The sequence below is a fragment of the Acipenser ruthenus genome, chromosome 54, assembly GCF_902713425.1.
Source record: "Acipenser ruthenus chromosome 54, fAciRut3.2 maternal haplotype, whole genome shotgun sequence".
Taxonomy (NCBI): domain Eukaryota; kingdom Metazoa; phylum Chordata; class Actinopteri; order Acipenseriformes; family Acipenseridae; genus Acipenser; species Acipenser ruthenus.
Genome location: NC_081242.1, coordinates 6,907,820 through 6,925,145, shown reverse-complemented (window position 1 = coordinate 6,925,145; position 17,326 = coordinate 6,907,820). Strand labels below are relative to the sequence as shown.

General features: G+C 39.1%; 2 protein-coding genes and 1 long non-coding RNA gene across 4 annotated transcripts in view; all 3 read left to right on the top strand.

The window, feature by feature from the left end:
• Positions 1 to 17,326, top strand: part of LOC131723305 (keratin-associated protein 4-3-like) — a 115,523-nt gene that overhangs the window by 30,847 nt on the left and 67,350 nt on the right. The window lies entirely within an intron of this gene.
• On the top strand, positions 308 to 2,479 carry LOC131723310 (uncharacterized). Its single transcript, XR_009320224.1, has 3 exons — positions 308 to 414; positions 855 to 944; positions 2,374 to 2,479. It is a non-coding gene; the product is annotated as an uncharacterized LOC131723310 (long non-coding RNA).
• Positions 7,280 to 17,215, top strand: LOC131723306 (keratin-associated protein 10-6-like). Its single transcript, XM_059016925.1, has 10 exons — positions 7,280 to 7,472; positions 8,947 to 9,027; positions 9,641 to 9,754; positions 10,572 to 10,655; positions 10,779 to 10,898; positions 12,003 to 12,107; positions 13,575 to 13,694; positions 15,323 to 15,415; positions 15,869 to 15,985; positions 16,419 to 17,215. The coding sequence occupies exons 1-10, from the start codon at positions 7,295 to 7,297 to the stop codon at positions 16,619 to 16,621; spliced, it is 1,215 nt and encodes a 404-aa protein (XP_058872908.1). The 5' UTR covers positions 7,280 to 7,294; the 3' UTR covers positions 16,622 to 17,215.

The window sequence follows — 17,326 nt, the reverse complement described above, 5'->3', positions numbered from 1 at the left end:
GAACCTCCTGGTAATAAGCTACTTTCTTTAACAACTGGACCACCAAGCCTCCTTTGTATCATAGATACTGAGATGATAAGGGTAGATCTAGTCAATAATAAGGGGAGCACTGGAAATGTGAAATTTACAAATGTCAAGTAGACAGTAATGTTTTATCAATAGGTCTTTATCAATGTTTCATTATGAAGAGATTGATAAATGTGTTGAAACACTATCAGGTATATGTCTATTTGAGCCAGCCGTAGGCCAGGCTCTCCTTCCTTATTCATTGGCTCTCCCTGGCTTGTTTTGCAGTGGACCTCTTGAAATGCTACACCTGCACCGACCTGACAGACGAAACTAAGTGTAAAGATATAACAGTCTGTGGGTTCGGTGACAAGTTCTGTAAAACCACTTACAAGCTAACTGGAACTGGTAAGTAATGATCCCTATGGGCCGGGTTTCTCTGACAATAAAAAGTTTACCTCACTTCTCTTTCTCTTGTCCATTCTTACTTAGTGTTGGGATTAACATGGATTTTTCCAGCAGCTTCTTTCTAAATAAACACAAGAACATCTTTGCAGCCATTACAAGAGTCAAGTTTACATTGCACTAATGTTTCCCACATTCAAGTTGCCATTCAATCAGCTAACAATAGTATTCAAGCCAGATAAATGTATCTCTACAATCAGGGCTGTTTTGTAAATGTACCTCCACCTACAAATCCAAGCTAAAATACTTTTTATTACATGCTTCCAATTGTTTTTATTCTCCAATAAAATGTTTGAAATGACAAGAGTAACAAAGCCCTGTGTCAATTGATGAGATAATAGTTATAGAATTATGACTAACTTTCTTTTTGGATTCATTGATAGGTGTCACCGTCAGCAAGGGATGTGCATCAACTTGTACTGTAACAACAGCTTTCCCGCGAGATGAGTGCTGTCAGGGAGAACTGTGTAACGGTAATACAGATACTATTGTAATATTATTAATAAAATCACTAACAGCTACCACCAAATCAAAACTACAGAAGCAACGGGGAGTTCTAATACATTTTTTTGACTGCATATATATTTATTATGAAACATACATATATTATTATTATTATTATTTGTTTATTTAGCAGACGCTCTTATCCAAGGCGACTTACAGAGATTAGGGTGTGTGAACTATGCATCAGCTGAAGAGTCACTTACAACTACATCTCACCCAAAAGACAGAGCACAAGGTGGTTAAGTGACTTGCTCAGAGACACTCAATGAGTCAGTGGCTGAGGTGAGATTTGAACCGAGAACCTCCTTGTTACAATCCGATTTCTTTAACCACTGGACCACACAGCCTCCTATATAAACAGATCAGTCAGTACTTTTTTTACACCTTGCTTAAAACAACTATGAAAGCACTTATGAGTCAAATGGCAATCATTTTAAATGTTGATGCAATGCTGTAAAAAAAAAAAAACTGAATAGAGAGGTCTGTAAACCCCTCTTAATTTTATTTTGTATCTATTTGGGTAAACTAGATTGACAAGGTACCTTCCAGCAGAACCCAGCTGTTAATAAATGATCGCTTGGTACAGCCTTCAGTTACAGTAGAAAGCTCACTGTTGATGTCTCGCGAGCACCATTGCAAGAGACACTTTTGGAATGACATGACCATACATACCAGAAACAACACAGAGGCGATGCGACAGGTTTATAAACACTGTCATATATATACAGTATATATATCTAACAAACTCGTCATTTCTAAAGCCTCTGTTATTCATGTGTCTTATCTCTCAAGTACCGTTATCACAGAATGCACTAGAATGTCAGATTAATACATAGTTATTAATAAACGGTACCATTATTTATTCTCTTACCTGATGGGGAGCATTTACAATTGCTTCTTAGTAAATGGGATTTGAAGCCATTTGTACTTAAAATATTTATTTGATTGTTTCGAAATTTCACACCATTGAGTGTTGTAGTGTAATGGATTCGGTTGTAGGGTCTGTAAGTTTTTATGTATTAAGTAGTTCAATTTTTAAACTGATATAGAGATTGAAGATGTTCTTTATAAGAGGAAAGGAACCATGTGTGCCTGTTAAGACTTTCATCTTTATAAACATCTGTAAAGCTCTATATTATTATGAATTAGTTATTTAACAGATGTTTTTATCCAAAGCGACTCAACAACTGCTGCTGCAGAGTCACTTCCAATAGGACCTCGCTTGTTTTACGTCTATTCCGAAGGACGGAGCACAAGGAGGTTAAGAGACTTGCTTAGGGTCAGACACACTCAGAGGGACTCGATGGCTGAGCTGGGATTTAATCTTTAACCACTGGACCACCAAGCCACCTACTAAGTCAAACGTATTGTTTAAACTAGGTCTTGCTTGTTTTACAGATAAATTCACTTGCTTCACATGTGCTGAAACAACCGATGAAAGTTCCTGTACTCCAAGTTTATGTGCAGCTGGAACATTCTGCCAGAGTGACTACAAACTCAACGGGGCAGGTAAGCGATTCTCCTTCTTTTGGGGTTTCTATTCTTTGTGTTTCCAGTTTGGTGCTTGTGAATTCGGCTGCTGAAAGGAGACCGTTGAGAGCAGTTGTGTTCATGTCTAAAGGAGTCCATTCCTAGCAATCCTTTTCGTAATCCTCAAATCTAACATCACATACACCTCACTGCTTCATTGCTACTTTGCAGCCACATTTCCCATATTTAGAGATTTAAAATACATAACATTCTTATCATTAACTGACTATTATTAAGCATGGTAGAACCCTGTTTTAGAATAATGGAACACATAACTTTGTACAGTATCTTATGCCTCACATATTAACTTTCAGTGGACACTTTCTTTTTTCCAAAGCATGGAATATTGTCCCACATGGAAAATTAAAAGCAGTACAGTGGAACCATATGTACATGGTACTGTTTAGTCACAGAGGATTTGATTTTGTATAAATGCCCTGCTTATTGATTTGTCAGAATCACTGATTTGGCACTAGCTGGTTCTGTCACCACTAACCTTGCTTTTCTCCACTTTACAGGAGTGCCTGTTGTCACTAAGTCCTGTGCAGCTGATTGCAAAGCTGTTGACAATACAGCAGACAAAAACGTGAGGACAACTTGCTGCAAAACAGGATATTGTAATGGTAAGGCTGCTATTAACTGATAAAATAGTCCCATCCCAGCTTTAAAATCCGCCAAATTGATAGATTTTTGGTTTGCTTATGCATGTTTTTTTTCACTTTAATCTTGGATATGTATATAGTTTAAAAACACCATGGGATGTTTTATTAATTATATTTTTATTACATTTTTGAAGAGAGATAATGTAGGTTTATGTTACAAAATGAGAAACAAGGACACAATATTACGAAGGTGTTCTTAAAGACCTTTTTGGGGTTTAAAATTAATATTCAAGTGATCTAATCCCTAAATCCTCTCTTCGTTTGTATCATGAAGACAGCCCTTCTCCCCGCTCACATAGTTATTTCTACAGGAAGAGGTCTGACTTTCTTAATCTTGCCACACAAAGCATCAGGCTCCTAGTTTAATTAGTCATTAGCGATCGACCACAGTTTAGCTCAATTGAATAGCCCTCCATGCCTTTGATTCTGGATGGCAGTGCAATTAGCTGCTGGAGACCTATTCCTTAAACCCGTGTTTGTCTTTCAGGAAACGTCTTGAGTTGCAACACTTGTACTAATGAAGCTAACGAACCTAAATGTGCAGCAACAGCCTGCGCTGCAACTGACAAACTATGTCAGAGCACTTATACCCTCACTACACCAGGTAAGCTGTGATCACAAGGGGAAAAGTGACTGATACCTGTGTCTCTGTAACCAGCTCGTTCCTCCTCTGCACATTTAAAGGACAAGGGCCTGTGTGTCCACTCCATAGTAAATGTATGTTGTGGTATTTGTGAAGTACAGTGAGAGTCTTGAAGGTTTCAGGTTCATGATTACACTCTGAGTTGACTTATAAACAATAAAATTAATACAATAGTTAACTGTGGTTTTCCAGACCTGTAATTTGCTCTTTGGCACTTTATCATAGACCTTTTTGCACTGTATTTTAATAAGGGGTTGATATATCACCCAGGCTGTGGGAATCACTTGTGAGATTAATGAAGAGTTCATACGATGGTGGTATTGAGATCTATATTTACATCCATTACATGCAGTGGTGTTGTGCCTTCCAGGACCCCCTTGACAATGAGAATACATTCAATGTCAATTGATTGCTAAGGGTGTCTGGTGCTGAACCTTGTTTGTTGTATCCCTTTTATAGATGTTCCAGTATCAAAGGCATGTGCTGGGGTTTGCACACCATCCGCTACTGTGAAGTGCTGCGGTACATCTCAGTGTAACGGTAATGCTAACGTTATTGTTAATTATACAACGGCAGTCACTGAGGCGGCACACTGTAAACGGTAGCTCATTACAGAAAAAAAATAGTTAAAAATAGTTATGGTTCAAGTTACAAGCCACAAAAGTCATCCCATCCCACCCACAAGTCAGCTGCATCCAGGTTAGGCTTTTATTATTAGTAGTAATTTAGCAGACACTTGTATCCAAAGTGACTTACACAGACTAGTGGGTCAACTATCCATCACAACTGCTGCTGCGGAGTCACTTCCAATAGGACCTGGGCTTTACTTCTCTGAAGGACAGAGCACAAGCAGGTTAGGTGACTTGCTAAGGGTCACACACAGTGAGTCAGTGGCTGACCATGGAACCTCCTGGTAATAACCTACTTTCTTTAACAACTGGACCACCAAGCCTCCTTTGTATCATAGATACTGAGATGATAAGGGTAGATCTAGTCAATAATAAGTGGAGCTCTGGAAATGTGAAACTTACAAATGTCAAGTAGACAGTAATGTTTTATCAATAGGTCTTTATCAATGTTTCATTTTGAAGAGATTGTTAAACGTGTTGAAACACTATCAGGTATGTGTCTATTTGAGCCAGCCGTAGCCCAGCCTCTCCTTCCTTATTCATTGGCTCTCCCTGGCTTGTTTTGCAGTGGACCTCTTGAAATGCTACACCTGCACCGACTTGACAGACGAAACTAAGTGTAAAGATATAACAGTCTGTGGGTTCGGTGACAAGTTCTGTAAAACCACTTACAAACTAACTGGAACTGGTAAGTAATGATCCCTATGAGCCAGGTTTCTCTGAATATAACAATATTACCTCGCTTCTCTCTCTTGTCCATTCCTACTTAGTGTTGGTATTAACATAGATTTTTCCAGCAGCTTCTTTCTAAATAAACACAAGAACATCTTTGCAGCCATCACAAGCCAAGTTTACATTGCACTAATGTTTCCCACATTCAAGTTGCCATTCAATCAGCTAACAATAGTATTCAAGCCAGATAAATGGATCTCTACAATCAGGGCTGTTTTGTAAATGTACCACCACCTACAAATCCAAGCTAAAACACTTTTTATTACATGCTTCCCACTGTCTTTATTCTCTAATACGATGTTTGAAATTTCAAGAGTAACAAAGCACTATGTCAATTGATGAGATAATAGTTATAGAATTATGACTAACTTTCTTTTTGGATTCATTGATAGATGTCACCGTCAGCAAGGGATGTGCATCAACTTGTACTGTAACAACAGCTTTCCCGCAAGATGAGTGCTGTCAGGGAGAACTGTGTAACGGTAATACAGATACTATTGTAATATTGTTAATAAAATCACTAACAGCTACCTCCTGCTGTCAGTACCAGTCTTCCTTCTCACTGTACATCTGATACCTGCCCCCCAACACACATGCACACCAACTGGACTGTATCAGAGAGTGTCTTTGCACTGTGACCTATAACTTATGCTCAGTAACCTGTGGGTCGAAAATACCTAAGTGCTAAAGTTATTAAGAGTGTCAAACAGGGAGGGGGCGGGGTTTAAAGGTCAGCGCTGGTGCACGAGTTCAGCTGCTGCAAAACTCAAAGCAAAAGCATGCTGTAAGCAAACTGCAAAATCATGTGACGGAGCAGGAAATGGAACAGCACGTGGTAAGAGTGTGATTAAAGTAACGTTCTGTGGAAACAACTCTGCTGAGAAGAATGTAGACATAAGAGGTCATTTTAGCACAGCACACAGGCCTGTTTATCTGTCTGTATAAACTGGGAGTGCTCACAAGCGTTCAGAGAGACAGACTTTTGAGACAGCTTCCATTCTCCTCCCCGAGCATCATGTTGAGGTGTGCCCAACGTGACTTCCAATGGGAAGGAAATCTGGCCGACTACCTAACTATGGTTTAGAGCCTAGTGACCATTTTAACATTCTAATATTGTTCTCTTCTGATGCATAAGTGCATCGGAATTATACTTTGTCAAATGAATCAGTATTATGAATGTAAGAAATTAAATCCACAACCTTACACTCACAGTCTGCTTTACCACCAGATTCGTTTTGCTTAGCACAAGCAACAGTTTATCACAGCATGTCAATCTGTCCCTTTATTGCATGAGAATCCACACTTTGTTTTTTTTTTCTGGTCGCTACTATGACCAGGAACAATAAGAGAAGATATATCTCAGTTCAAGGATAAATAATACAAACATTGAAATCCACATTCCTTTCCATTTCTGCTTAGCTGGTTTACCAAGATGATGTCAATTTTCAGTCCTGAAAAAGATCAAAGATGATTTAGAAATGACCACTAAACCTGAGGGAACACAAAGTCATTTGGCTTGAAACTCTCTTCCGGGATGTCACACAGCAATAATTAGCCAGGGGGCAATCAAATCAGTCATTCTGAGCCTTGTATTTGAATAAGGCTAAGCACTAGGAACAAAATAAATTGTATCTCTACATTCCAATGACAGACTTCAAAAACATCATTGATTTTTTGTTGATTTGCTATTTGTGGTTTTATTGAATTCTGACTTTTCTATGATTTTCTCTTCATACTGCAAAATTATTCAAAGTCAGGAAATATACAGTACATTATGTTTAATTATGCCAAAAATGAAATGTCTTTCTACTAGAGACATTTTAAAAACCTGTGTGACACAGTTAATAAATGAATGACCAGACGTATAATTAAAAAGTAAGCAATAGTCACAACTGTTTTGCAGGCCAAGAAAAGAGAAAGAAATATAACAAGTTACTTTTTTTATTAAGTTATAAGTAAGGACATTATATTACTTTTTTTTCTGAAGAAATTAACATGTAAGACTCTGGATTCTACAGAGACATGCAGTCTGGTGTGAAAGCAGGCCCTTCAGAGATTTTTGTCCTTAAATCCCAATTATATTTGATTTATATAATCTATACAATATATTTAAACATTTATAAATGGTATATCTTTTTACTTCCCACATTATCCACTGTGTTCTCTGGGCTTATTTTGCAGCACCCCTAATCAAGTCTTGTCAGACATGTGATAATGAGAAGGTTGAAAGTAACTGTGCGGAGAAAGATTGTGCAACCCCTAGCTCCTTCTGCCAAAGAAAAATCGACTTCACTAAAGATGGTAAGCAATGAAACTCTCGACATTTCTGCCATCAGTTTGTCTTTCTCCATTTCATCCTGACATTCATGCCATCTCTCGCCTCCACCAGCTCTGAGTTACAGCTGAGCAAAGTTTGCAATTCTTCTTGAAATGAAAATTACCACCAGTTGCCTGCACACCCATGTGATTAAAATACATCTCTGTTCCAATTCTATTTTTCAGATGTTCCCTTTTATGATACAGTATCATAGTTTAGCCTTCATGGTGTTGTAAATACATTACCTGAAAAAAAGTGTTTGTGCTGTTGTAACGGGCAGTGTTGTGAAATGCACTGCCGTTACGGATTCTGTCCCCTGTCAGTGAGATGAGGTTAAAAGCTCCAAGCTATTTGTAGAACCTATTCTGTCAATTATTCTTTTATGTTAACTGTGAACTAAAATATCACCTAAATTAGCTTCTCTTTGAATGCTACAACTGGGGACTTAAGAAATATTTTTTTCAGTTTTTTTTTTTAATTATGTAGAATTTGCAAGTGTTTTCGAACTATCTGAGAAATATTAAGGAAAAATTTAGAGTAAGTCATTACTAATGGGACTCTTTTGAGAGTCCTTTTTATCTCTATTTTTATAATCTAGTAGATCATCTCTTTTTAGTTTATCTGCTTTTCTTAACTCCGTCTCTAATTATTTCTTTGTATCCTCTTTTTTTAAGATTTGTTTTTAATACATTTCTTTGTTTTATATAGTCACTTTCTTTTGAGCATATTCTTCGTATTCTTATTCCTAGACCCTTTGGTTGCTCTTTTAGTGTGTATCGGATGTGCAGAGGACATGTGTAAATACTGGTGCAATTGAACCTACAAGCTTTACTGTGGTACCTAAAAATTCTATTTATTTTCTTGTCCATCGAAGGTCCAGCTTAATATTACTGTGTATTTCATTTGCCATTTTATGAAACTGGAAAAGAGATTCTTCTCCATGTGTCCAAAACCTAAAAATATCATCTATAAACCGAGTGTATTCTAAAGGTTCTCTTTCCAATTTTTTAAGTAATTGTTCTTCCCATTTCCATGTATGCACTGGCAAAATGCATTCCTAATTTAGACCCTATTGCTGTACCATCGTTTTGTTTGTAATTCTTATCAACAAATGTAAAATAACTGTTTTCTATCATCTAGTGCTTTTTGACAAGCTTCTAAAGTTTCTTTACGAGGGACACTTGGGTACAAGATTTTACATCCATGCAAAATAAAATTGTATCCTCTGGAAGGTTGTGCTTTAGTGATTCAGGTCTTTTAAAAGATGATGCTGTATCCTTAACATAGCTTGATAATTTCTCACCGTGTGACCCAAGTCATTTTTTCACTGTTTCAGCTGTTATGTGTGTTGGATTATCAAATGTTCTTTTTCCCACAGAATCCTGTTTCTTTAGTCCTGGGGATATCTTTTCCCAAACCAGCTGGAGTCTAAATCTCCTTTTTGTATCCTGATTACAGGATTCCCTGTTACAAAGGGATGTGCAGCACAATGCACTGCAAGTGACACAGCGTCGTGCTGTCAGGTATCGAACTGCAGAGGTAATGCGCATTTTCTTATTCATTGATATTAGTGTTATCTCTTGTTATTCACAGTACAGCAATTACAAAAGAGTGTGCATTAATGTATACATCAGTGCATCAGGGTGGACTTGACTGAAGTCTTTAAAACCATAAATGGTATAGATAAAGTTAGCCCAAGACACTACTTCAAATTTAGCAGAGAGACCTAAATGGAAGTAAAAATACATTTAGAACAGAAAGTAGGACGCACTTTTTACACAGAGTTAGAAATGCTTGGAATAGCCAACCAGCTGAAGTAGTAGGCTCTAAAACTTTTCTTAAGTGTTTATGTTCTAGAACAAGAAATCGTGTTATAAATCATGTTATAGCCAAAATGCTTTTCACACTTGGCTTAGCTTGGATTTTTTTATATACTTTAAGTAGGGATACAGTATTTTCTGTTTTTTACCACTTTATGTTACTTTGTTGTGCAAACGTACATTTCTGGTGGGGGTGTCTTTGGTATACTTGTTTCAAAACTGATGATTCAGTACGACACAGACCCTCCATGCACAACTCATACTGGGTAAACTCATACTACTACTGCACGTCTGCCTTATTATTGATTGTGTCCCCTGTGCTTGCTTTGCAGTAAACACCTTGAGTTGCCTGCAGTGTGATGCTCAGACTGATGAAACTCAGTGCAAGGCGGGCGTGTGCACTGTAGGCACTTTCTGTCAGAACAGCTACACCTTCACTAACCTTGGTAAGCAGTAAACAGCAGGGTTAACTGTGCAAAGCTGTTTCCTCTGTGTGGCTTCCTGCAGTCCATGTTACAAGCCTCTTGCCTTATTGCTGCTGTATAAGCCTCCTTCTTGTCAATACTGACAGATTTATCTAGAAATAGTACATACAGTAGTACTGGGATAAACTTGGTATTCTCATGTTCAAATATCTGTTCAAAATTCAGACAGCTACTTGGATATTCGTTCATTTACAAAACATTGTCAAAGTCATCATATTTAAAACGATATTAAAGTTGAAAATAAATAGGCCAGAAGAATAGGTTGTCAAAGCCTTACTTTACCCTCCCCTCCCTGAATTATCTACAAAGCAAAGAAATAAAAAGTCAATAAAGTAGATATCACACTTTTTTTTAATTCCTGCCATTGTCACTTCTTTGCAATAAACAAAGTGGCAAAAGACACATTTTCATGAAGTAATAGCATCACTGAGGTTTATTTATGCCTTTTATGGCTGAACAAGCAAGTGAAAACTCGAATTTAAGTAAAAAAAAATATATATAAAATAAAATAAATGAATCCAACTGCTATTGAGTGAGATTTCCTGCTCAAATGTAATAATGCTGGCGTTTAAATTAGGAATTCATTAGCATGTCATACTCTCTAAACAAGCTGGGATCCCTTTCAGGAAATGTACTGCACAAGATTGTATGCCCAGCAGTCACTGGAAACACATGGCATGTGAATCTTTGAAAAATATAGCCCTAGCTATCTGTACAGAGTGTGCAGAACCTCGTGGGTGTGTGGCCTCTAACATTCTCTCTTGTATCTCTATCACAGCCAGCATCAAAGTCACAAAGACATGTGAGTCCGCTTGCACAGCGACCAACACAGTGAACTGCTGCCAAACATCCAACTGCAATGGTAATGCTGATATTGCTCTTAATCACGGAACTAACTCTGGTCTTTCTAGTTTCATAGTCTCTCAGGTATCACCCAACAACCCTTTCTGCGTTATTCATTGTGTCTCCTTTGCTTGTTTTGCAGTGAAAGCCTTGTTCTGTTATACCTGTGACAAACAGAGTGATGAAACGCTGTGTACAACTGTAAAAGCCTGCGGATCAGCTTCGGGAAAATGTTCATCTGTTTATGAAACAGGTGTAGATGGTAAGCAATAATTGATATGGGCAGCTTTGGAGATAATACTGTACCCTGTCCTTCTCTGTCTGCCTCTTATATAAATCCTTTCCCTTTCAATGTACATTTTTTTCTGTTTTACTCAGTGTGAACAATTGCAGGCTTGGTGGTCCAGTGCTTAGAGAAAGGGACTTGTTACCAGGAGGTTCCAGGTTCAATCCCAGCTCAGCCACTGACTCACTGTGTGTGTGTGTGTTACCCTGAGCAAGCCACTTAACCTCCTTGTGCTCCGTCCAGATGAGACGTAAAACAAACAAGGTCCTATTGGAAGGGACTCTGCAGCAGCAGTTGTGATGCATGGTTCACCCTCTAGTCTCTATAAGTCGCTTTGGATAAAAGAGTGCTATATGATTAATGAAGAACTTAACTGTAGTAAAAGTTTAACCTCCAAATCATGCAGTTAAATTAAATTAATTGTAGATCATTCCATGAAGCCATTTTGCACCTCCATTAGCTATATTCAGTTTTAAATAGTTCACATGTTATAGCACACATGTATTTAAATTAGAAAACATGCTATCTGGTTCTACTTTAGGTTAAAGGAGACTCTTCATTTCTATTCCTTTTTCTTGGTCCGATGTTTGCACTTGTACTCACTCGGTCATTTCACCTCAGCAGTGTCTTCTGGTTGAAAGCATAATACTGCTGAAAGTGTGTCAGTCAATAGCGGAAGCAGCTGATTGGTTATTGAGTTGAAAGAAGCCAGTGAAGGGGTGGGAACAATTTCACTCTCCTGGTGAAATGACCCAGGAAGTAGAAGACAGTCAGAAAGCATGGCTCCCAAATAGTTTTCTTTAACCAAGTGTAGCACCAGAGATCACGCTGTGAAATGAAAATACACATGTGCTACAACATCTGTTTTTGGCCGTTTGAGACGCATAGATGTGCACTGCCTAGACATTTAATGGAACTCGTTCTTTTAGTTACTTTAAATAAGAACAAAACACACTTACAATTGAGCTCAGAAAAAGTCATGGAATTCATATGATTGATTGATGAAACTTAACATGTTTTTTTGTGCCTGAGCAGTGAGTGAGTGGACTGATGAATGTTTTATTTTGACTTCACTGTTAGGTAAACTCACTGTGACAAAGGGCTGTGAGGCGTCTCGTGGTGCCTGTGTACCCGGAAGAGTGGGCAACAAGCAGACAACATGCTGCGATACGGACCTCTGTAATGGTAATACCAATACTGCTAATTTCACTGTATTTACTTAACCTCTATTCCCACTGTTAAGACAATAGCCTCTTTTTACCTGCTGAACCTAGCGGCTTGTTAATCAGCTGAATCCTGGAGGTTCGGGCACAGCCTGGCTTGTGTCAGTAGGGGTCGCTATAGATGTGGACTAAACCAGAAGATTTTCCTCCCCAACCCACAGGGACGCAAACAGCAATGGGCAGCCACGCTTAGCACCTCAGCACAAACAGGATTTGAACTAGCAACCTTGTGAATGCATGCCATGCCCTCGATGTGGCCTTGCCTCATCCCCCTTAGTAAATTCTTTCATAATGTGTTTGCACTGAATAGCTTTTTCATTATTAACATTACACAATTTGTAAGAGTTCATGTTACGTGGTACTGCACCATGATATTATTTTATTATTATTATTTGTTTATTTAGCAGGCGCCTTTATCCAAGGCGACTTACATAGACTAGGGTGTGGGACTATGCATCAGCTGCAGAGTCACTTACAATTACGTCTCACCCAAAAGACGGAGCACAAGGAAGTTAAGTGACTTGCTCAGGGTCACACAATGAGTCAGTGGCTGAGCTGGGATTTGAACCGGGGACCGCCTGGTTATAAGCCCTTTTCTTTAACCACTGGACCACACAGTATCCTATTTACATGTAAAAATTCCACCTATTTACATGTAAAAATTGAAAGTTTGATGTATGTTTGGGCCCTAAATAATCCTCATCTCTGATACACTCAATACCGTGTGGGCCTTATTTAAATTGTTTAAACTCGGGAGTATTTAATTGCTTCCCCCTTTTTAAATCAAACAAGTGCTTTTGTTTTCCAGCTAATTCAATGGCCCAGTTTCACAGAGCCAGTTTCTCACTACTCTTGGAGTGCTAATCACGGTCCGTGAAACCAGCTTTAAACGTGTTTAAGTTCAAACACTTAGGAAATGGAATGAATTCTAACGTGCCTAATTAGCACAAGTGATCAAATGCCAAGACTCCCTTATTTGCATGCATTTTATAGTTGAGTTTGGAATGCGCAGACATTTCAAAGACAATGGGAACTGCACTGTTGGTTCTTGTTAGCCAGTCCGCTAACAGCAATCAGTCTGTGGGACAGTCAAGGTACCAGGTTGTATCCGTATGTCTTTTGCGTTGTAATTGAAATGTTTGCTAATGATGAACTTTTTTACAAAGAATTGTGAGGGTCTGGAACCAACTCCCCAGTAATGTTGTTGAAGCTGACAGCCTGGGATCCTTCAAGAAGCAGCTTGATGAGATTCTGGGATCAATAAGCTACTAACAACCAAACAAGCAAGATGGGCCGAATGGCCTCATCTCGTTTGTAAACTTTCTTATGTTCTTAACTAAAAAATAACCATCGCCTGTCCCTCCTCGATGTGCAGTTATTACACAAACCCTCCTGCATATTCATTATCTCTCTCATGCTTGTTTTTCAGTACCAGTTTTGAAATGCTACACTTGCAACAAAATTAAGTCTGAAACTGACTGCACTGCCTTAACTGCATGCGACTTCAGTGTCAGGTTCTGTTTTGCCTATTACGATACAACTCCAACAGGTGAGTCATTACGATACAACTGCAACAGGTGAGCCATTACCATACAACTCCAACAGGTGAGCCATTACGATACAACTCCAACAGGTGAGCCATTACGATACAACTCCAACAGGTGAGCCATTACGATACAACTCCAACAGGTGAGCCATTACGATACAACTCCAACAGGTGAGCCATTACGATACAACTCCAACAGGTGAACCATTACGATACAACTCCAACAGGTGAGTCATTACGATACAACTGCAACAGGTGAGCCATTACGATACAACTCCAACAGGTGAGTCATTACGATACAACTCCAACAGGTGAGTCATTACGATACAACTCCAACAGGTGAGCCATTACCATACAACTCCAACAGGTGAGCCATTATGATACAACTCCAACAGGTGAGTAATTATGTGTGAGTGCACATGTATTTACTATGTAACTATTATGTAAATACACAGTAATTTGACTATTTTGTTTAGACACCATTTACAAAACTATTACTTATACCCTGTAGATTTATCAAGCTTTTAGGCATTTATAGAAATAAACACCATTGTTAAAAAGCATACTAATATGTTGCCCAGTACATGATATCACATTTGCAATCTTAGTAAAGTTAATATCTTACCCATGAAAAGGAACTTCTCATTACACCCAACCCCCCACACAGACAGTACTGGGTTAAAGAAAGGTATAGTCTGTCTGCACCACTTTCTTATTAACTAAAGGGGGACCTCAACACACACTGAATGGCTGCTAAGCCATGCTGTCTTATTTGCTTTAGCACACTCTAGAAACAGCATCACTGCTCCATCGTTTTTTTTTTCTTTCTGTGCTGCTGGTCAATCCAATGGTCTTGCATAACATCACATTCTAAACAGTAAGTAGCGGGGTTCTGAAAAACATAGCATTGCACGTCCCCACGTGTTACTGCAACTGTTTAAATAACTCACCTGTCATTTCTCTTTTCATTGTTAACATCCTGACATATTTTTTACACTTCTAACTTTAAAGTCTGTTTCAAAGCTCTTTTTACAATGTCCGCTCTAGTGCAGTGATAGTGTCAGGATTGTTGCCCACATTGTCAAACCAGTAATACAGCAATAACAATCCATGATGTGGTACGGAACAGAAAAGTCAGGGCACTTGTTCGGGTTTATTAATTTTTTGTTTTATTGCTCTTGCTGCAGTGATTTAGAGGACAGATCTCAAACCTCAGGGCACTAGAGCAGACATTTTGAAAAGAGCTTTAAAAAGTTAGAAGTGTAAACAAGATGTCAGGATGTTAACAATGAAAAGAACTGACAGGTACATTATTTAAACAGTTGTAGCAGCACTCGGGGACGGGTAATGCTACAACGTTGTCATTCTTGACTGAGACATGATAGTTCTTGATTTATATAGGTGATAAAGGCTATACAGTAGACTGAAAACTAACCAGACTCTCACAGTGCAGTGTGCTTAATGCAACCTGCAGAGCAGTGACTGTTTCCAGCACCACTGTAGGGGTGATTTCAAGAAAGGTTACAAGAGGCTGTTGTGGCTGCACACATTCACCCTGTTGACTGCATTTCAGAAACACTGATATTCTTGAGTGGGTGAAGGCTAATCATATTCTTTGAACCCGCTCATAGGAACGACCGTCAGAAAGGGCTGTGACAGAACCTGTGCCAGTCTTGAAGATCTGTCAAGGAGGAGAACTTGCTGCACTACAGACCTGTGCAATGGTAAGACAGACCCTACATTTTTCAAAAACACTTCCACAAAGAAAGAGATGATTCTGTTTCTGTTTAGATGAGTAAGTGCTAGTGTAACAGGGCGTAGGCTGGGCGTGAACGGGCGACACCCGGGCACCGCACGCGAGCGTCTTAACCACAATGCTAAAACAGCCGGGCTCGTCTGCGCTCGTGGTTTTAGAGCTTTTAATCTCATCTGACTGACAGGGGACAGAGTCCATAACGACAGTGCATCTCACACCCGTTACACTAGTACCCACCCTGGTTTTCCCTGGCAGATCTCAAAAGTTCTGTGATACCTTGAAGGTTCTCCTGCCTCAATCCTACTTAATTTGCCAAATCAGAATCAGAAAGTGTCCAATGATCCTGAAATGGATCAAAGGTAAGCTGCTTCTAATAGTTTTACATCTTGTGTTTACTGTGTTTCTTGTGCTTGTTATGCAGAGCCTAAACTGAGTTGCTACACCTGTAATGGACTGGCAGATGAAAAGCAATGTACCACGGTCACAGCATGCAGTGCTGAAAGCAAGTTCTGCAAGACAGTTCGCAGCACCATTGCAGGTAAGCATCCTCTTAACCCCAGCACTAGGGATTGAACTGAGTGATCCACGTGCGGTCTAGAATATAAACATGCAGAATTCATAACAAAGATCCTTAGCACAAACGTGGACCAGAGATTGTTGGGGTGGATTATCTGTGGAGAGATCAGGAGAGGTAGGCAGTCAAAAAATAAAAAAGGGCAGACTCCTTTTTTATATCTAACCTGGCCGTGTTTGTAGAAATCGCATCTCTGTATGGCTGGTCGCTCTAACTTTCTGGACAGGTTATGTTTTTGGACAGATGGTATGTTACTGTTGCCCCTTGAAGAGACCTCACAGGTTGACTGGAGCTCCTGACTCTGAAGCAGTTGGGATGTTTAAATCTTTGCTTTCTGATTGGAGAACGCACTTAGTCTGGGGGAAGGTTAACCTTCTTTGTAAATTCTTCCTCTCAGGAAAAGCGACTGCTGTCACGAAGACCTGTGAGGCCACTTGCACAGCATCGAGCACAGTCTTCCAAACTGTAGAGTGCTGCCAGGCCAGCCAGTGTAACGAATACCAAGAAAGGGGTACAGGTGCGTCCCCGTCCACCCAAGCCAGCTCCCTCCTGCTGGCCGTGTCGATCAGCCTGCTCACCATGCTGCTCAAATCAGCATGAGAGGATTCTACCACCAAAAACTCTGAATGCAATGAATTGGTTGACAATACAATGAGTCATTCAGGTTGTGAAAGATATACATTAAAAACAATTACTTAGGTATTTAGTACCAGAGCATATATTACACAGTACTCACTCAGGTGTTATGTGGTAGCTATAGTTTAGTTTAAAGGGAAGGAAGGTAACTTTGTAAAGAATTATGTAGGTGGGTTGTAACGGTAGTAAGTGGCACCAAGGCTTAGTTTTCTGTGCTTCAGTGTACGCAGTCTTGTCACTAAGCCCCTCTTTCGTTGTGGTGGAAATCATTTGTTTGTTTGTAATTTAATTGAGGATTTATATTTCAGACAACTGCCTGACATGAATTAAAAAAATAGAACCAAAACCAGAACCAAATGATAAGAAACACTAGAAAGGGGGGCCTGTGATAATGCTGCTCCAGCTAATGCAAAGCCACAGAGAGGAGTTTCTTTAATTCTAGGCTTTGGGATTTCTTATAGGACTTGTACTCTGCAGTAGTTACTGTCTAGCTTGTGTTTCAGAATATGTTGTTCATGTATCGTGTTTCGTACAATAAACACTATTTTTCTGATGCTATCATTGTTAAATCAGACCTCTTTTTTCTGTGTAAATGTTTTTTGTCTGCTATGCAGAGTTGGGGGTAACACAACGCATTACTGTAATCATATTGCTAATATTGCATTAGAT

What these genes read in the sequence shown, in the direction of transcription:
- LOC131723306 (XM_059016925.1), top strand. Translation starts at nt 7,295, where the DNA reads ATGGTATATCTTTTTACTTCCCACATTATCCACTGTGTTCTCTGGGCT. An exon ending in CGATACGGACCTCTGTAATG is followed by an intron (nt 12,108 to 13,574) that starts GTAATACCAATA and finishes CTTGTTTTTCAG; the next exon opens with TACCAGTTTTGAAATGCTAC. An exon ending in TTACGATACAACTCCAACAG is followed by an intron (nt 13,695 to 15,322) that starts GTGAGTCATTAC and finishes ACCCGCTCATAG; the next exon opens with GAACGACCGTCAGAAAGGGC.